Genomic DNA, 20,713 nt, shown 5'->3' on the forward strand with positions numbered 1-20,713 from the left:
GTCGGTTTCCTCCCCTGCAGTACGGGAACTCCGGGGGACCGCTGGTGAACCTGGTGAGTGTCTCCTGGAGCGGGGGCCTCTAATTTTCTGGGGCTCTGCTCACATGGGAGGCACGGCCTCAAGGCATGGAGGGGACCCCGAACACGGCCTTCAGACCCCCACAGCCAACTGCTGGAGACCCAGGAGGAGGACATAGCTCAAGCGCGTGCAGCCTGTGCCCCTGGGGTGCTGGTGCTGGAGGAGGAAGGAGGGACGCCCCGAGAACTACAGCCGAGGCAGGGCCGTGTGCCCGTCGTGGACACAGGGCAGGGACACCGGTCAGGGACCAGCCACCCCCTCAGGCCTCCCCACCTTCACATTCATATGAGATGAGATGGGTGTGCCATGCCTTGGCGTCCAGGCTCCGTGGAATTGGTCCCTGCACTCGGCCACGTAAGGATAGACCAGGCCATGGGTGGGGACTCCAAGGTCCAGCCCGCTCCAAAGCAGAAGCCAGATCTCATGGGGACTCCTTAGCCTGGCCATCTGGGCGGTGCCGGGAGTCCCATCCAAGGGGCGGGTAGGACAGGGACACACCGGCACAGTGTGAGGAGCAGTGGGAGCGCTGGGGGGGTGCGGGGAGGCGTCCTGACAGCAGACACGGGATCAGGGAGGGCTTCCTGGAGGCAGAGCATCTGACCTGGGCTGCAGAGTTGGAGGGTTCGGGTGGATGGAGACGCAGAGGAGAAGGATATTCCAGGGGCGAGGGCAGAGCACAAGCGCACGGTGCAGGCGCCGCCCCTGGAGCAGCAGGGTGGGACACAGCGCGAGGAGGCCGGTGGGCCACGCGTCCTGACACAGGTGGCGGTCCCCGCACCCTGACAAGTGCTGCAGTCTTCCAGCGGGGCTCAGGGAGCTCCTGTGGGGGCACTGCAGGCTGGAGGTCAGGAGGTCACTGCCTGCTGTCCAAGAGGTGTGGATGGGCAGGCAGGGCCGATGAGAGAATCTTGATCCGTGAATCTTCTCCTCGGCTGGTCCTCCCACCTTGCAGGCTTCCAGGGAGCAGCCGGGGACAGGAGCTCAGGAGACTGGCAGACCAAGTGTGCCTTTGTCCAGAGTTCTGCCCCAGGCCCCAGAGGGGGCCCCTGGTGAACGGCCCAGGCCCTGGCCTGGGTGTCATGTGCAGGTGTCACACTTGAGATGGACGGGGGAGCTGGCGTAGGGGTGCGTGTCTGGCTGTGGGAGGAGCTACGTCGCAGGAGTGAGGTCTTTGGTGGCCAGGGCAGATCCGGCCAAGCTGCAGCAGCCTCATGGGGGGGCAGGACGGGGCAGCGTGGGAGCTCAGCTCCAAAGGGACAGAGAGAGTAGGGGTGCTGGGGGGCTGCCCTGTTCCCACTCACCCCCACCCTGCTTCTAGAAGGAGGGGATGGGGGTGTCCCACAGGCCTCATCATGTCCCTCTAGGCTTCGACCCCTCAGAATGCTGCCTGGGGGTGTCCTCGGTCAGGGGCACTGCTTCTCAAGGGCTGACTGCAATCTTCCCCAGCTGCCCAGTGATGGAGGGGGCATTGTCCAGTTTGGAAGCAAAGGTGGGGTCTCTGACCCAGATGTGAACCCCAGAGCACCTTTCAGGAATGCTTTGGGGCAGCCCTGGGAGTGAGCATCTCAGGGAGGGCACTGACTGCCAGGGTCACTTCGGGAGCCGAGGCGTGGACACGATGCTCTGAGGTTGAGGGCAGTGGTCCCTTGGCTTCCCCAAGTGACCGCCCCCCTGACCTCCCGCCCAGGATGGCGAGGTCATTGGCATCAACACACTCAAGGTTGCGGCCGGCATCTCCTTTGCCATCCCCTCGGACCGCATCACGCGCTTCCTCTCGGAGTTCCAGGACAAGCCGGGCAGAGGTAGGAGCTCCCCGGAGGCATCAGCAGAGGCAGGGCGGCTGTCCCAGGGCTGAGCCCACAGCCTCCAGTGGGGCCGGGCAGACCCTGCGGGGCTGTGTGCCCGCAGTCACTCCTGATCCCGCCCCCAAGTCCTGAGACCTGCCAGGATGCTTCAGACTCTGCCTCCATCAGATCTTCTCCTCAACTCATGGCCATTTTCACCCTTGATCCTCTAGACTGACCCTGTGGCTGGAGATCCCCAACCTCACCTCCCACCTCCCGGGGCTTCCGGGGCCCCACTTGTCTGGGCTGCTCCTTAGTTGTCAGAACCCGGTGCTTCCTTCCTTCCTTCCATCCTCCCACCCACTCTCCCATCTACCCGCCAACCCATCCTTCCATCCACCCACACACCCACTCACAGACCCATCCCCTTCCTTCCTTCCTTCCTTCCTTCCTTCCTTCCTTCCTTCCTTCCTTCCTCCCCTCCTTCCACCCCTCCTTCCTTCCATCCACCTGCCCATCTCTAAGTCCTCCGTCTTTCAGCCCTCTGGCCATGCAGACTTCCGGGGAGGGTATCCTCGACTCCAGGGGAGTGGAGTCCAAGGCCTTGATCCTTGGACGTCACCTCCTCCAGTCCTTCGTCCCCTCACCCCCAGCCACACAGGGATGACAGCCTCCCCTGCCCATTCCTAGATGGCCTTGTCCCTCAGAGGACATACCAATCGCCTTCCTAAAGTTGGTGGCAGCAGCTGTTTTCCAGAGGAGGGTCACACTTGTGATCTCAGGACCCTTCCTGGTGGTTTCCGCCTTCCCACCTTTCTTTTCAGCCCCAGTGACTTCTTCCCACATTTTGTCTCCCATGCCCACCTCCTGGCCGGCACCCAGCCCTGACTCAGCCCCACTGCTCACACATTCAAACTGCCTCCCTGACTCCCCCCAGCCCCCTTGCCAGCAGTTCATCGAGGGCAGGGGGGCTTCCTCATGCTTGCCTCATTCTCCAAGACCCAAGAAGCCAAGCACACAGACTCCAGTGCAGCCCAGACAAGTGCCATGGGGACTGGCCACATGAAGAACCGCAGTTGAGGACTCTGGTTCATCGGTGTCCTTGTGCAAGGATAGCCTGGAGCCAAGGCACAGCCAGTGTTCCCTAAAGAAGCCGAAGGCTTCTATTGGACAAGGGTGCCATCTAACCTCTGGAGCCCTTTTCCCCTTGGCTTCTAGGAAGCTCAGAACTTGATCCAGGGCTGAACCTTCATACCGCACTTGGTCTTTTCTCTAATAACCAAGCTTTTCCAGTTTAACGTTCCTCTGCTCCAGGGGTGCCTTTGCCTTTGGCCACCTTCCTGGGAATCGGTGGAGCTGCACTTGGCACGGGTTGAGGTGACTGTCGCTGGGAACGAGGTGGTAGTATCCTCTTCCGTCTTGTCCGTTCTCCTCTGCTGTGCCAGGCAAGACCCCGCCCGGGCTGGTTCACTCCTTTGTTGTACAGGAACTGCCCCTGTCCTCACTGACCTCTCCCCGGACCCCAGGAAGCACTCATCCCATGTCCCCAGAGCTGTCCCCTCCCTGAGGACATGTGGAGTAATGACAGGGCCCGATAAATCTTAGCTGAATGACCAAATCACTTAAAATCCTCCTGAAATTGGTGTTTACTTTTGCTTTTTTTTTAAATGAAAATATGAAATTATGCAAACTCAGTTAATCTGAATTTCTTTGAGACTAACCATCTTTTTATTACATTGAGGGGATGTTGGTTAAGGTGCATATCTTGTTTCCATCTAGGGGTTGGGGTGCAGAGGCCTCTGGGGGACTTTCAAGGTAAGAGTGGCCACCATGCTGGTTGGGGACACCTCGGCCTGGGGCCCCAGGAGGGTCTGGGGGTTCAGCCAGCCTTCAGACTAGAGCGCACCCCCGGGGGTGATTCAGTTGATGAGTTGGGTGGTCCTGGGTGTCCGCCCCTCTGTAAGCTGTGGAGACGGCTCCTCAGTGCTCGCGTCCGGCCTGGGGCATAGGAAACCTCAGTCGTCTCCTGATCGGGGGTCTCTGTGGCCCACCAGCTGAGGGCGAGCTGCGGGGTGCGGGGGAGGGGCGCTGGCAAGAAGGGCCCGAATGCGCATTCCCTGGCCTCGAGGTCGCAGGCAGCCTCCGGGAGCCCATGTGCCAGGGTGCTGAGTCCTCCTCGGACAGGCGAGCAGAGGCGGGAGGAGGCACAGGCACGCATCCCTCAGGGGACTTTCCGGTAAGGACAGGAAGATGAAGGTTGACGGGATTCTGTTTCTGGAGAGCCTCGGAGGCCACCTGGGCTGCACATCAGCACTGCCCAGGCGCTCCTCACACACAAGCTCAGGAAACTGCAGGTTTTGTCCTCTTTTTAAGCATGACCTCGGGCCATGAGCCAAGCTGACCAGTGGCCAGGACTCGTGTTGGGAGCAGGTTAGAGGGCCGAGGCCTCACTGCCTGGGCCTTTCCCCTCTCCCCTGAGAACCTCATCCAGTCTCGGGGATTTAGATGCCATCTAGAGAGTGAACCCCAGATTTCCACCTTCAGCCCGTCCTTCTCCCTGAGCCCTAGGCTTGGACGTACAGCTGCTTGTTGGACACCTCCACCCCGTCGCTGTCCCCCTTCTCAGTTACGGGCAGCTCCCTCCTCCCGGGTGTCCCACCCCACATCCAGCCACCGGCCCCACTGGCTGGCCCTGCCTTGGGGACGCAGCCATCCTGCACCCGCTCCTCCCATCTCCAGCTCCACCGCCCAAGCCAGCAGGGACACTCCCCTGCGCTACTGCTGCCTCTCTGCTCCCTGCTGCTGCCCTTGCCCCCGGCAGACCCTTCCCATGGCCAGGGGACTTCTTTCAAAATCTCAAGCAGACCACGGCATGTCTCTGCTACAAACCCTCCCCAGGCTCCATCTCAGTGGAAGTAAAAACGAAAGCCTCCCCTGGCCCACCAGATCCATGAGGTGTGGCGTCCCCCCAACTCTGACTTCATCTCCCATGTGGTTCAAACATGCATAATACCGTCCGCCTTCCTCGGTGAGATGCCTGTTTAAGCATTTCGCCCATTTCAGACATTAGGGCTGTTGGTGCTCCACTTAGGTTTTGAGGATTCTTCGTACGTTCTGGCGCGGAGCTCTCTGTCAGAGGAATGAGTTGCAAGTATTTCCCCCCCGTGGCCTGCCTTTGCATTCCTTAAGAGCAGAAGTTTTGTAATGTTGGGTGAAGTCTAATTTACTGATTTTTATAAGTGGACTGTGCATCTAAGGTTGCATCTGGGAAACCTTGCTAGCCAAGGTCAGAAAGATTTTTCTCCTCGAAGCTTTATTTTCTGAGGTTTTAGATGTAGGATTATGCTGTGCTTTGAATTATTCTTTAAAACAGGGCCCAGTGTGAATCAAGTTCTTTTTTCTTTCTTTGTGTTGAATATTCAGCCGTCCTAGCACCATTCGTTGGAACGACTATCCTTCCTCTGCTGAGTCACTTTGGTACCTTTGTCGAAAACAAACTAAGTATCTTCTGCTCCCCTTGGGTCCTTCTGTCCACCAAGGTCACACCGTCCCGCTTCTCCTAGCTTTGCGATGAGCCTTGAGGTCAGGCAGTGTCAGGCCCCCGCCAGGTCTTCCTTCCCAAAGTCGCTTTGGTTCTTCTAAATCCTTCTAAGTCCATATGAATTTTAGAATCAGCTTGTCAATTTCTACCCCCCCCCCCAAAAAAACCTGCTGCTATTTTAATTGAGATTGTCCTGAGTCTATAGACTGACTTGGGGGAGAATTGTCATCTTAACAATATTGAATCTTTTGGCCCATGAACACAGATATTGCCCCATTATTTAGGTCTTGTTTGATTTCTTTCAGCAATTTTTTTTCTAGTTTTCAGAGTACAGGTTTTAAGCATCAGATTTATTCCTAAGTATTTTATAATTTTTGTGCTATTCAAAATTATTCTTTTAAATTTTAATTTCTGAATGTTTGTTACTTACTAAAATATACAAATAAAATTGATTTTTGTACTTTGACCGTGAGATCGTGCAGCCTTGGTAACTCACTTATTAGTTCTAGTGGCTTTCTGTAGATTCCATCTGATTTCTACACAGATGATTATGCAGTCTGTGAATAAAGACGGTTTTACTTCTTCCTTTCCAATCCAAATGCTTTTTTTCTTGCCTGGCCAGGTTCTCCCATAAAAATGTTAAATAAAAGTGGTGAGAGTGGACTTCCTTGCCTCATTACCGATCTTAGGGAGAAATCTTCAGTTTCTCTCTATTAAGTATGATGCTAAGTAAAGTATTTTCATAGATGTTCTTTATCAGGTTGAAAAAGATCCTTTTTACTTCTCATTATTATTAGGAATAGATGTTAGATTTTGTAAATGCTTTTTCTGCATCTTTTGAGATGACAGTTTCACATTTTATTCTGTTAATATGGTAAGTTGCACTGATTTTTGTTGTTAAACCATCCTTGCATTCCTGGAATATGTATTCCATGATGTATTATCCTTTTTATATATTGTTGCATTTGATTTGCTGAAAACATTCAAAGATTTTCCCCATCTATCTTCATGAGGGACATTGGTCCAGTTTTCTTTTCTGGCTTTGGTGTTGGGATAACACATTGAGAATTTATTTAGGAAAAGCATTCCTCCTGGGTGTCTCCTCTACTCTCCATCCTCTGCTCCTTCATGTCTGACACATCTGCTCACTAAGTGTGTGGGGTTTCCCCATGCCAAGCTGAATGCTCTACCATTTAACTCAATTCTGACACTGTCTACCTGGAGAGAGCATCAGACCCTGCAAGTGAAGGGCTGGTCTAGCAAGACCACCCCTGACCCCACCTCCAGATGCTGATTGCATACTTCCTGTGACTATAAATCAGAATTTCCCATGAACCTCTTCTTGGCTTGGGTCACTTGCTAGAGCAGGAAAACAGTTTACTTATTAGGTTACCAGTTGCCTTTAAAAGGATGTGACCTGGAAACAGCCTGATGGGAGAGATGCACAGGGCAAGGCATGAGGGAAGGGTGTGGAGCTTCCATGATCTCTGGATGCACCAATCTTCCAGCACCTCTACAGGGTCACCAACCTAGAAGCTCTCCAAATCCATTCTTTTGGGGTTTTACAGAGGCTTTATTACATAGGCAAGACTGACCAAATGATTGGCCATTGGCAATTGATTCAGCTTCTAGCCCCTCTCCCTTCCCCAGAGGCAGGGTAAGGAGGCTGGGGCTGAAACTTCCAACTCTCTAATTACATGGTTGGTTCCCCTGGCAAACAGCTCCCATCCCTAGGGGCTTTCCAAAAGTCACCTCATTAATATAAACTGTGGTGTGACAGAAAGGGGCTTGTTATGGAAGGTAAAAGCCCATTTCACCTTTATAGTTCTGGAGCTATTTCAAGAGCTGGGAGCAAAAGATGTCCCTTATAGCTCTAATAACTTTAAGAAATGAAAAAATTTTAGGAGCATTTGTTAAGAACCATGGGTAAAGACCAGAATATATATGTATTTTTTATTATAAATCACAATATCACAGAAGTACTCACTCATTTTGCAGTTTTCTAGAGGAGTTTGTGTAGAATTGGCATGACTTCTTAAACATTAGGTGTAATTCTCAGGTGAGACCACCTGGGCCTGAACGTTCTTTGTGGGAAGATTTTTAACTACAACTTCAATTTCTTTAATAAATATAGGGCTGCTGAGGTTTTCTGTTTCTTCTTGAGTGAGCTTTAAAGGTCTGGAAATTTCAAGAAATTTGTCCACTTTATCAGATTTGTCAAATTTATTGACATCAAGTTGTTCATAATAGTTTCTCATTATCCTCTTAATAGCTGTGGGATCTGTAGTGATGTCACCCCTCTGATTCCTCATGTTCCTGGTATCTTTTCTCACTTTTTCCCTAATCAGTCTGGCTAAAGGCTTAAAAATTTTATTGATCTCAAAGAATCAGCTTCTGGGTTTCATTTATTTTCTCCGTTGTGTTTTTATTTCCTGTGTCATTGATTCCTATTCTTCATTGTTTCTTTTCTTCTGCCTAGATGAGGTTTCATTTGATCCTCTTTTTCTAGTTTTTAAGGAGAAAGCAGAAGTTATTGATTTGAGAACTTTCTTCTTTTCTGATATTGGCACTTTGGTGCTATTGATTTCCCTCTAAGTTCCTCTTTAGTAACTATATCCCACAAAGTTTGGTATGTTGTATTTTCAGTTTTATTCAGTTTAAAATACTTTCTAATTGCCCTTTTAATTTCTTCATTGAAGATGGCTTATTTAGAAATGCATCATCTAGTTTCTAAGCTTTGGGGAATCTTGTAGATATCTTTCTGTTCTTGATTTCTAGTTTAATTCCATTGTGGTCAGAGACTATAGTTTTATGATATGAAATTTTTAAAATACACTGAGACTTGTTTATGGTTCAGAATACATAAATGTCATTTCTGAGTCTGACACCTGCTAGGTCACAGGCTGGAGCAGCTGGGAGAATAGAGGTCACACCTTAGCATGTTTTGTATATAATTCTCCAGCCAGAGTGCCCGCCACATGGTTAGTGCTCACTGGGCATTACCAATTAGTATTACTATTAATGAAGAAGGCAAGGGAAGGTGATGAGCTCCAATCAGAGTAAGGCAAGTTTGGGGAGCCTGTGGGATGGAGACTGGAGAGGAGAGCCCCACTGTCCGTTGGGGTTTGGCTGTGGGGCTCAGTAAGAGAGCAGATGTCAGAGCTGATACTGGATGGTGCCTGAGGGTGAGGGTGGGCGTGAAGCCACCAGATTAGAGCCAGGATGTCCCTCGGCTCCTCAAGAGCAGCCAAGTGGAGGGAGGTGGCTCTATGTGCCTCATCACTCAGAGGCTGGGCTGGCCCAGGCAGAGTGACCCCTGCTGCCTTCTACTCCCAGTGTGGGGGGCCAAGGGGATTCTGCCCTTGCCTGGATGCTCAGGGAGGACAGGGGCTCCATGGTGGTTCTGAGTCCCGACATGCTCTGTTTCAGACTGGAAGAAGCGCTTCATCGGCATACGGATGCGGACCATCACACCAAGGTTGGTGTCTGAAGGGCGCTGCTCCCTGCCGCCCATCCAATCTCATGCCTCTCCTCCACCCACCTCCCAGACCCTGGCCCGGACATGTCTGGCCACGGGCGGATGCTCTAGCAGACCAGACACACTCATCCTTCTGAGCCTCTGCTCAGGCTAGTTCCTCTGCCTGGAAAATCTTGCCCACTTTGTCTGGTAGACTCCTTGGGCTCCCACAGGACTCTATTCAGGTGCCCTTCCTCCAGGAAGCCTCCCAGATTAATTTCCTGTGGCCGCCATAACAAATTACCACAAACTTGGTGGCTTAAAACAGAAATTCATTCTCTCACAGTTCTGGAAGCCAGAAGTCCAAAATCAAGGTGTCAGCAGGGCTGCACTTCTGCTGGATTCTTCCAGGGAAGAACCCTTCCTTGTGTCTCCCAGCTTCTGGGGGTTCCAGGTGTTTCTTGGGTTGTAGTTGCATCACTCCAAACTCTGCCTTTCTCATCACATGGCGTCTGCTTTCTATGTGTCTGTGTCCAATCTCCCTCTTTGTTCTCTTATAAAAACACCAGTCATTGGGTTTAGGGCCCACCCTAAGTCAGGCTGATCTCCTCTACAGATCCTTAACCAACTGTGTCTGCAAAGATCCTACTTCCAAACAAAGTCACAGTCCGAGGCCCTGGGCAGACATGAGTTTTTGCAGAGGACACTACTCTGCCTCACCAGGTTACTCAAGTGGGAGAAGGCGCCTCCTCTTCACTTGCATAGCTGGGCTCCCTTCCCCAGCTTTGCAGTGGTCCCACAGCGTCAGCATTGCCTGCCCCCAACCTTGACCATGGGCTCCTTGGGAGCAAGGACTGTGTCTTGCTCATCCCTCTGCTTCCCCACCTCTCAGTACCAGGTCTACACCAGAGTGTGTGCCTACAAATACTGAATGTGTGACATAGAGAAGGGGTTGGGGAAGAGGAAGAAGAGGGAGGGAGGAAAGGAAGCAGAAGGGAAGAAAATGCAAAGTCAAGTCCAGGGGTTTGAAAAGGGAAGAGGTTGCTGCTCTGGGGGAGGAACTAAGGCTCACCAGACCCTCCCACCCACACAGTCCCTAAAACGACCATACTTCCTGTTCATCTAGGGAATAAGTCTGAAAGTAATTTGGAATGAAGACCAATATACCAGTTTATCCTTTAAAGAGGTTCTTTCTTTCTCTCCTTCCATCCATCCATCACCATCTGTCCAGTCCCCGTCTCTCCACTCCATCACTCACCCATTGTCTGTTCACCCTCCTTCCATCTGTCCATTTATCCATCCATCTATCCATCCACCTGATCGTCCCTCCCTCTACCTTTCCTTCCTTTTCCATCCATCCCCTGACCCAGCCTCACATCTATCCGTCAGCCTCCCCTCTCCATACTTCTGACCATCCCCTCCACGGGAGATTTCTCTTGAGGAGCCCGTGTTGAGTGGGGGCCACAGATAAGAACCAGTGACAACCCCGGATGGGCAGTGGCAGGACAGGGCAGTATGGGAGCCCAGGAGAGACTCCTTGCCTGGCCTGGGCGGTGGGGGGATGGAGGGGGAGTTACTTCAGCGGCTCAGAAGATGTGCTTTCACAGTGGAACTGCCTTTTCAGTTTGGTGGAAGAACTGAAGGCCGGCAACCCAGACTTCCCGGCGGTCAGCAGTGGGATTTACGTGCAGGAGGTTGTTCCAAACTCGCCTTCTCAGAGGTAGGCTCCGCCAGAGGAAGCGGGGAGGCCGGGTGGGCAGGCACAGAGCCTGGGTCTGGCCTGCTTCACTGACCTCGCATGACCTTGAACTTCCTGGCAACATGACGCAAGGTAGAAGTGGCCAGGGGGATTCTGGCTGGTCCTCTATGCTGAGGGCAGGCTGGAGAGACGAAGTACCCAGCAGAGCACTAGCCCCCGAGGCCCCTTCAACCCAACAGGACCCTTCCTTCCTGTTCTGTGTGCTGCTCAGGAGGATGTGTCAGAAGACACGGACTCTGTGTCCTTCTACCATGAGCCCCGCACGCATGCTCAGCCCGCAGCCAGCCTGCAGCAAAAATTGTTGCAATATAGATCCACAAAGCCAGAAAATAACCACCCAAACTCAAGCTCTTTTTTCCGGGTTGCTGTACCCCACTGATTCAGCAGACAGCAGTCATCAAGAACAACCACATGCAGGGCACCCCAAGAGCCAGAGAAGGGGGCTTGGTGGGGACCGAGGATGCCGCATGAGCTGGGCATTCCATACACATTGTCTCAGTTAATCCTCACTGTGGCCCAGGAGGTGCGGGCTGCTGCTCTCACCCCACTTCATAGATGGGAAGACTGAGGCTCAGTGAAGTCACTCTTCCGAGGGCACACAGCACACACGTGTGGATCTGGGCTCTGTCACCCATGCGCCTAACCACTGCCCTCCTCCTGGGTGAAGGGGAAGGTCGCAGCAAGTCAGGTGCAGAAGGGAGGCTGGCCAGCTCACTCTGCTGCTCATGTGAAGATCTTAGCAGCTGTTGTAACATTAGAATCAACTCCCTGGACCTCGCTGTAATTTACAAAGCATGTTTCCACATAGGATGGTAGATGTGGAAAGTGAGGCTCCAAGGGGCAGGATTGCTGGCCCAAGGCAATCCAGCCCTGCAGCCCCCAGCCCTTCTGATGCATAGAAGTAGCCCCGCAAAGCCCAAGCCTGTTGGAGGACGCGGTTTTCATCTGGTCTAAGAACCTTGCAGTCAGGGCCCTGGTCTTACCTGCTGAGGTGATTTTTCTTAACCTGCTGCAGTTAAAACCCACTGTGCCCAGGGCCTGGGTCTCGCAGGGATGTGCGGTGACCCCGTGTCTTCCCTGTTGGCAGAGGGGGCATCCAAGATGGCGACATCATTGTCAAGGTCAACGGGCGCCCTCTGGCGGACTCGAGCGAGCTGCAGGAGGCTGTCCTGACTGAGTCCCCCCTGCTGCTGGAGGTGAGGCGGGGGAACGATGACCTTCTCTTCAGCATCGCACCCGAGGTGGTCCTGTGAACGTGGGCCACCTCCCTCCATCGCCGAGCTCCAGAGCCTGCGGCCAAGCACAGGTGCCAGCAGACTGGTTCCGTCCCGAGCTGCTGCCTCCCGCAGGATCAGGACAAGGGACTGCGGCTGGTCCACAGCAGAGCCAGTGGCCTCCTCCCAGCCTTCCAGGGTCAGAGCCACAGGCTGGGCTTGGCTGGGGGTCCGCATCTCAGCCTTCAGGGAGCGTTGGCTTCCACGTCACAGGGCCCCTGGGGCAGCCTGATGTCCCCACCCCCAACAAATGCTCCTGAGGGCCCGTCCCAGTTCCCTGGGTCTAGAAAACTCTTGTACTTCCCCGAAGTCCCATCCTCTCTCCCACCTTCCTGTCTTTGCGCCTATCCATACCTCTCTCTGAAATGCTCTCTGCTCCTCCCACCCGACTCTCGCCTCTTCAGGTCTCAGCCCCCCAGCCTCCTCCTCTCCTAGGTTCTCCTCCCTGGCCCCCCACGCCCAGTAGCACAGAGCCCACCACGTTGAATGACCAGGGCTGTTTGCCTGGTCAGCCTGGAGTCCCTGGAGGGTGGGCCACGTCTGCCCCCTTGAGGAGTCAGGTGTGGCAGGTCTGGCCCGGAGCCGACCCCGCGGGATGTTCCCTGGCTGCCCAGCTGAGCCCTGGGGCTGGGCGACAAGGTCCGCCTTCCCAGGCGGGAGAGGAGCTGGCAGGGAGCAGAGTGTGTCTGGCCCCCCCCGGAAGGCCAGCTCATCCTCTGAGAGGAGACCAGGGGGCGGTAGGCCGAGGAGACGGGGACCCGCAGAGGGAGGGTGGCGAGGACTGAGCCGGCCTCGCCTCCCGTGCTGGTCTGTGTGGAGCAAGGACTGGCAGCATCACCCCAGGAGCCGGCGAAAGGTGCTTCCTCTCTGCGGGGAGCCTGTTTCTAGGCGGGTCCGTGAGCTTCGCTGTCCAGTCCGGTCCCATGTTGCTTGTACTGTATGTTTCTCTACTGTACGGAAATTAAAGTTTACAAAGCACAGAGTCCCTCCCCAGCAGGGGCGTTTGGGGCAGCCCACCCAACGCCAACAGCTTCTCCTGCCCCAGAGCCAACACGTCAACAGACAAGAAGACCTCGGACCAACCACCTCGAGCACAGGGCATCACCACGCACCGCCGCCCGGCTCCCCGTTCACCTTGGCCCCCTGGTCCCAGACAAGACGCCTCCCCTCCCCATGCCGTGGCCTCTCCCTCCATGCAGAAGGGCACCGAGACCACCGACCTCCCGGCAGCCGGGCGGAATACTCGGAGAGACACCTGGCCCGCAGCAGCAAGCCCCGCTAAGCCTGCGGAGTGTGCCTGCCAGGCCGCGTGATAAAGCTGTCCTTGCATCTGCCCTGCATCACCGTCCCCGCAGCACCCCCAGCATCGGGAATGAGGCAGAAAAGGATGGGGCAGGCTGCCCAGGCACAGATGGGGGGCGGGGGGCGCTGCCAGCACGGCGCCGAGGGCTGTGAACTCTGAACACCGAGAGCCAAATCAGAAGTGGCCCTGCGGTTGCAAGTCAGGGAATCAAGGTGAGGGTGAGGGGCTCCCACTGGGGCTGAGAGAGAGGGTCCCGGCCCCGAGTGCTGGACCACCAGCCCAGAAGGGTCGCGGTCCCCTGGTCCAACCCTCGCAAAGCAACCGGGCCTGCCCCCAGCTGTGTGACCTCAGGCACCTTCTCCCTCAGGAGTGGGGGGTTAGGGAGTGAACTGCAGACTAAGTTCTGAGAGCCTGAGATTCGACAGGTCCAGACTTAAATGACCTGCCATGAGGCTTATTTTAGGAGACAGCCTCAGACGGCCGTGGCAGTGGCCAGAACCCTGCTCAGGACCCGGCGGGGCTCATAGGAGATCCGTGAAGACGCTGGGTGTGCACTGCTGTGTGCACTGTGCGCCAGCTGGCTGGCGGGGGGGAAGGAGGGAGTGAGACAAAAAAGCTCCCACTCTCAGGAAAGGATCAGAAACTGTCACGGGCGGCTTTTTAATGAGGGCCCTGTGAACTGGTTCACCAGGCCAGTTTCTCAACTCCAGGGCTCAGATTATCAAGTGGACTGAGCACCCCTCCCCACCCCTCGGCCGCACCCAGGCACTACTGGGGAAGGAGGGGCCGGGCACGAAGGCCGCCCTGCGAGTGACATTCCAGCCCCCACCACAACATGGTCCCTGCCACCACTGGCCGGCCTGCCCCCTTCCATTCGCCCTGAGCTGGCCTCACACAGTGTCACCCTCCTGTTACAGCCCTCTTCACTGCCAGCATCTTCTGGAAATGCCAGAACACAGCCACAGAACCTGGTTCAGCCCACATCACAGGGCTACCCACAGCCAGTCCCCCCATCCCTCCCTTCCCATCCAGAGTGGGCTGGACCATCCCCACAGAGCAGGCCCTGGACCATCCCACCGCCCCCCAATCTGGAACAGTCCCAATGTCCAAAGTCTGTCCGCCCTCTGAGGTCTCTGCTCTCACTCCCACCAGGCAGGGCCCCCGTCCCCACCTTCCACACTCTCAATGGCCCCCAGAGCTTGGCCTTTGTTACTCAGCAGCCAGGTGGTCCCCCCTAAGAGTAAGGAGCCTGGGGGTGTTGGGGCAGTGGCCAGGACAAGGCTGCTGGGGTGTGGGCAGAAGGTGAGCTGGAAACAGGGCACTGAAAGCAGAGCTGTGAACTTGACCAGGGCCCAGTATCTGAGCGGGAACTGATAAGGGCATCCAAGATAAGGGAGTCCTGCGGTTCCTGGTGAGAGCTGCTTCCTGACTTCCGGATTGCAGTGTGAGCACATGGAGGGGGGGAGTCAGTCCCTTCTCATAGGGGCAGCCACCCCACCATGAAGTCCCCATTGTCATCTGACCCTGCTCACCCCCAAAAGCCCCACCTCCACGTACCACCACCATCATATACATCACAGGGGCTAGGGCTTCAGCACAGGAATCTGGGGGACACAATCCAGTCCTCAGCACAGAGTGGGGGCCTGTGGTATTGAGCTGGTGGGCTCGGGCAGCTGAGGGGAACGGGGCTGAGATCCCCTGAGGAACTGTGCAGATGGGCCCAGACACTTCCCGGAGGCAGGGAAGCTGGCGGTGCTGGTCCACAGACCCCGCCCTCTCACATTTGAGGGGGCGGAGCTAGTGCCCACCTTGCTGGAGGGAACCCGCTGGCCGAGGGTCACAGAGACAGGACACTGGGGATAGCACTGACAGTGAGCCCAGAATTGTCCCTGGAAGTGGCAGGTGACCTCAGAGGTGGAGGGGAGCATGAGGGGACACCAACAGCCCCTCCTGCCTAAGATTTTGAGAGACAGACAGTGGAAGTGCCAGGCACCCGCCCCATAGATGCCAGTCTTTGTGTACTTGCAGTGCCCCAGATAGGTCACCAGCCCCCTCGGTATTTCATGGAACTGCCTTCACCCTGAGGTCTGGAGCTGGGGTGGACCAGACTCCCTGAGCATGGCCTCTGTGGGCATCAACACGGCCAACCCATCATCGTCCCCTCTTCTCCACCACCACCCGGAGCCCCTTGGGTTTGGAGGGGAGAGAGGAAGGGGGCAGACACAGGGCCCAGCAGGGGAGGGGCCCCTGCCCAGAGGGGCGGGGCTGAAACCCATCTGTCCCCAACGCAGCTTTGTTGCAATAAGTGCTGAATTAAATGTCACCTGGGAGGTTCCTGACTCATAGTCTGGCCCCAAGAGTGCCCCATAATGTCACTTCACATCCAATCCCTCCCTGCCACCAGCCCCCTGGGTGGCAGGGCTGTACCACCCTCCATGACCTCGGGTTGTCCATGGTGAAATGGGAGGTGGGATGTGGGGGGTCCCTGAGCTCGGGAGTCCACCAGGCCTGGGCTGTGGTCTCGGCTTGGCCCCTCTCTGGCTGACCTCTGTCGGGGCCCCTGGCTCTACGTGCCTGCATCCAGGGGAGCCCCTGGTCGCCACCTCACTGGGAGCCGGGCCCCTCGCCCCGTGCTGGGGGCTGTCTGCTTGCCCGCCCGGCTGGCCCCGCCATGGTGGCAGTGGGCTCTGTGGTGGTCAAGGCCTCTGTCCCCCACCAGCCGCTCTGTCCTGACTACACCCAGTGGGGAAGAGCTGGCCTTCCCGCCGCTGCTCCAGCCGCTCATGGTGAAAAACAACTTTTTCAGAGCCTGCCAGCTGCCGCCTGAGCCGTTGTGTAACCCCCAGGCTCCTGACGCAACCCCCGGAGGCTGGGCTCTTGGCCCACCCCCCACTCCATGTCCTGGAAGCTGTAAGCAGGGTGCTGACAAGCCAGAGCCCCATGGGGGAGGGACCCCCCCTTCCAGCCTCGGGTCCCTCCATAAACACCGGGAGTCCTGGAAGGACAGGCCTGGAAGGGGCTTCACGCCTTCCTGTGTCCAAGCGACCCATTGCACAGAGGCCAAAACTGAGGCCCAGAGAGAAGGACATGGGGTCACACGTGGGCTAGGGCTGGCCCACAGGGGGCTGGGCTGGGCTCCTGACTGCCCCTCAGGCCGGGCTGGAGCAAACAGCTGTGGCCGCAGCTGCAGCAGGACAAACATCCGCTGTCTGAGTGCGTAGGGCTGAACCTGGAGCACCGGGGGGCCGTTCCTGGGAGCAGAAAACCTGCGAGTCTCGGCAACTTCCTCCCAGAGTTCCTCCCTGCCCCCCCAGGATTAGTGGATCCAGAACACGGTGACCAAAGATGGGAATTCTGGAATGGGTCAGATGCGAGGGAAACAGTGGGGGCTCTGGCACTGTTACCCGGGCCCTGAGCGGCGCCTGGGGGGACTGGGCTGGGACCAGCCTGCCAGCACTGCTCAGTCTGTGTCTGTACGGGTGTCCCGCCTCCAGCCACCCCTCCCTCCACCCCGCAGGTGCCGGACACTCACCTCCCCCGCTTGCAGTCCCCCCGCTGCCCTGCCCTCGGTCCACACCCTCCACCCTGCAGGATCCAGCTCTGCTCTAAACTCCCTGCACTCCACGCGCTTCCCCAGCCCCCCCCCCCCGTCTCTGTGCAGGCTGCTCCCCGTCCCTGGACGCCCCACCCCCACCCCAGGCTGCCCCAGGCCTGCTTCTTTCCCGCCGACCATCCCCTCCTCTGTGATGCGCTGAAGAAGTCCCCAAAGCTGTCCACGTCATGACCCCAGAACCTACGTGGCCAGGGGGGCCTTGCGGCTGTGATCATGTGCAAGGTCTGAGACGGGAGGTCACCCTGGATGGTCTGGGGAGCCCCGTGCCATCACAGGGTCCTTAGTGCAGAGAGTCAGGGGAGTCAGACTAGAAGACGTGACCATGGGAGCAAGAGGTTGGGGGACATGAGGAAGGGACTAAAGACCGAGGGCGCTTCAGGAAAAGGTGAGGAAGTGGGATCTCTCCCGGAGCCGCCCCCGGGAGCAGTCAGCCCCGCCCACACCAGGACTTCAGCCAGTGACTCTGAACCTCAGTAGCACTGTTTTAAGCCATTACCTTTGTGGCGAGTTGTTGCAGCAGCGACAGGAATCCCATCCGTCCACTGCCTCCAGGATGCCCGCGCCCGGCCACGCCAGGTCCCCAGGGAGGCCCCTGTCTCCAGCATCCGGCCCACCGCACTGCTCCGCTGTCTGCCGACCGCATCCCCCTCCGAATGACGGCTCCAGGGGCTCATGCCCTTCTCTGAATCACAGCCTTTCCTCAGAGCCAGCCCAGGGCCCGCAGCATGGCAGGTGCCAGGGAACACACTCCAGCTAGGTGGGGCTTGTGAACCCGAGTTCCTCTGAGTCCTAGAATGCCCACGCCTGCCACATCCGCAAGCCAGACCGCCAAATTCCATATCAGGGAATGCCAAGATGCCCAGAGGTGTGAAATGTGGAGAGGAGGGGACAAGACGATGGGGTCGGGCAGAGGAGACCCCACTTTCCTCGCTGCCACAAGTTTCTCCACGCCCAAGGACAAAGCCCCCCTGCAGGTGTCCATGCCGACGGAGCTGGCCACATGCTGTCCCTTTACCCACTTGGAATCACCAAGCCTCACCCCGGGACCCTCTCCAAGCTCCAAGGACACCCCAGGCCAAGCGAGCCACCAGGGGAAATGGACCCCCACCCACCTTGGCCTCCATCCCACTTCTGCCCCTCATTTCGAAGGAGGTTCTCCCCACTCTTTTAAAGAAATTTGGAGGGGAGTAATTAGGTTTACTTACTTATTTATGTATTAATGGAGGTGCTGGGGACTGAACCCTGTGCATGCTAAGCACGTGGTTTACCACTGAGCTGTACCCTCCCCCCAAGACCCACACCCCCATTCTTGCTTGTGAGGCTCATCCACACTGCTGCGCAGCTGCGGTGGTCACTGCCCCCCACCGCAGAGCGGCCAGTCCATGAACGCCGGTCTCCTGCTGGACATTCAGGCTGCATCCAGCCCGAGCCGCGGCTCCCCGCGTGGACGGGAGCATCTGTGTCTGCGTCTCTGGCTACTGGGCAGGGGATTGTGCTGGGCACATTTCTGCAAGTGAAACTGCTAGGTCATTGGGTGTATGTAGATCCCATTTTGGTAGAAATGTAAGCTTTTCAAAGTGGTTTTACTAGCTCGTACTCCCCACAGTGTGGTGAGAGTTCCCATTGTTCCACACCCTCACCAACGCTTGTTGGGGTCAGCCTTGAACTTGAGGCTCCTGTGAGCTTGCAGATCCGTGGCTCCGGGCACAGGTAGCGGCTCTGCAAATGCTCGCTGCTCACTCAGGTGCCCTTTCTGGGGCAGGACCTCTCCCACCTTGCCTTTTTCTTACTGCTTGGTAGTTCTTTTATGCACTGTAGAAATGAGCTCTTGAAAGTTTTTTGTGTTGAAACATCTTTTCCCTCTTTTTTAAAATGTTATTACTATTCTATGTTATTAATAGAGGTACTGGGGACTGAACACAGGACCCTCTGCGTGCTAAGCGCGCGCTCTACCCTGAGCTATGTCCACCCGCCGGATGCGTCTGTTTTAATAGCTCTGTTTACCAGTCTTTGCCTGCAAAGCTAGTGTTTCTTATGTCTGATTTAGAAATTATCTTCCTACCTCAGAGTCCCTTACCTTCCTGTTAGCTTCCTGAAGCTTCATTATTTTACATTTTACATTTCAATGGGGGATCCAACTGGAACTGACTTTTGTGTGTGGTGCAAAGGAGAGGTCACGTTCCATTCTTCCCATCTGGACGTACGTGCATATCATTGTCCCAAAACAGGCAATTCTTTCCCCCTTTGTTATAAACCAAGCTCCCATATATGCACAGTCTGTTTCCCGGTGAGGACAGAGTGACAGGCACCTGCAGTGAGACACTGTCCCTGTGCCGCAGGTGGTCATGAGGAGAGGGTGTGAATGCACACACAGCACCTGCAACCTACGGACACATCCCCAGGGCAGACAGACACGAGGTTTGCTTTGTTTATATTTTTTAAATGAAAAATCTTTGATTATGAAATATGTCAAGCCTACAGCAAAGAATAGAAAATATAATTGAACTGTGAACCTATCCCCCGACACTGTCAAATGGTAGCTTTCTGATACATTTGTTTCAGATGTTCATCTTTCAAATACCGAAATCCCCAAACACGCCGCAGACAACCGTTCCAGTCTCCAGCACCAGCCCCACCAGCCCCACCAGCCGCACCAGACCGTTGGCTTTGCGGTGGGTCTGCTGCTGTGGCCACGGACGCATGTACAACCGTCACTCCTTGTGGGGAAGTGGTCTTTTCTCTCTGGAGGCTTTTAAGACCTTTTTGTCGTCGGCATGTTAAAGGGGTGGGGGGAGGAATGGGCCACAGAAGACCAACAGGGGCTGCAAACCTTGTGTAAAGTCTGAAGTATTTGCTGTCTGGCCCTTTACAGGGGTTTGTGATCCCGCTCGAGGGGCTGTCACTCTCCTCCCTGAACACCCCCTCCAAACTCACCCGCGTGCCTTTCCACCAAGAGCTTGAACAGATGCAATTTCCATGAAGTTGTTTCATTTCCAGCAGTGTTCCCACACCTCCTATGGCCTGCTGCCTCCAGCTAGCAGCTGCCTAGCTCACCCACCCTGCTGTCCAGCTCCGTGTGACCACCACGTGGACACCCGCGCCCCCGCACACACGTACGTGGGTCTATGTGCACGCAAATCCACACCCAGGACATGCACACGGTTGCCTGCGTGCGCAGCCCACACAGAACCCAGGGCCCGTGCGCTCACCGGGCAGCGGTCACTGAGTTGGCTGACTGACTGGATCACTTGTCACAACTTTTCCATGGACTGTCCCCATAGTTGGTGATAGATTTCCTGACAAAATCACACCCCAGGCAGCCCCAGTGTGCATGGACAGAAGGTTAGATAGACAAAATGCAGTCCTTCCACACAACAGGATATGACTCAACACTAAGAAGGAAGAGAAGGGGGGGTGAAGCTCAGGACAGAGCGTGTGCTGAGCAAGTGCAGGGTCCCGGGTTCGATCCCGGTATCTCTATTAAAGTAAATAAATAAAAAACCCTAATTACCTCCCCTCAAAAAATAAAAAAATAATAAAAAGGGGTCATCTCAGTCCCTTTAAAATAGAATAACATAAAATAAAATGGAACCTTGATCAAAATTCATCAAATTTTACATCTGAAATGTGTGTAGTTTACCGTACAGGAATCATAACACAATAAAGGTGTTAAAAAAAAATAAAAACACATTCATCAAGAGTTCTTTAAACTCTAAACTTTTGCTTAAAAAAATAAATAAAATGAAGATTTGCTATACGAAAAAAAAGGAAGAAGATTCTGACGCCTGCGACGACATGGACGAGCCCTGAGCACGGTGCGCTCAGTGAGGTGAGCCGGGTGCAGAGGGAAAACCCTGTCCGCTGCCCCTCGTGTGAGGCCCCTGGAGCAGTCAGGTTCCCCGGG

The 20,713-nt window shown here is 55.5% G+C and overlaps 1 protein-coding gene and 1 long non-coding RNA gene across 6 annotated transcripts in view; both read left to right on the top strand.

The window, feature by feature from the left end:
• HTRA3 (HtrA serine peptidase 3) overlaps nt 1–12,873 on the top strand; it is a 31,184-nt gene extending 18,311 nt beyond the window's left edge. Inside the window, exons 5-10 of one of the 5 annotated variants that reach the window (XR_012501677.1) lie at nt 21–53; nt 1,766–1,880; nt 3,642–3,677; nt 8,833–8,881; nt 10,468–10,580; nt 11,707–11,843. Coding sequence is in view for 3 of the 5 variants with exons in the window: in XM_074351092.1 (XP_074207193.1) it covers nt 21–53; nt 1,766–1,880; nt 3,642–3,677; nt 8,833–8,881; nt 10,485–10,580; nt 11,707–11,872 (495 nt within the window). In the remaining 2 variants the exon portion in view is untranslated. Of the gene's footprint in view, nt 1–20; nt 54–1,765; nt 1,881–3,641; nt 3,678–8,832; nt 8,882–10,467; nt 10,581–11,706 lie in introns of all 5 variants that reach the window. The other 4 variants (XM_074351092.1, XR_012501679.1, XM_074351099.1 and 1 more) reach the window with 4 other exon arrangements.
• Nucleotides 12,874–14,481: 1,608 nt separating this feature from the next.
• Nucleotides 14,482–20,422, top strand: LOC123618216 (uncharacterized). Its single transcript, XR_012501680.1, has 2 exons — nt 14,482–19,227; nt 19,372–20,422. It is a non-coding gene; the product is annotated as an uncharacterized LOC123618216 (long non-coding RNA).
• Nucleotides 20,423–20,713: the final 291 nt, after the last annotated feature.

The sequence above is a fragment of the Camelus bactrianus genome, chromosome 2, assembly GCF_048773025.1.
Source record: "Camelus bactrianus isolate YW-2024 breed Bactrian camel chromosome 2, ASM4877302v1, whole genome shotgun sequence".
In the NCBI taxonomy this organism is placed as follows: Eukaryota; Metazoa; Chordata; class Mammalia; order Artiodactyla; family Camelidae; genus Camelus; species Camelus bactrianus.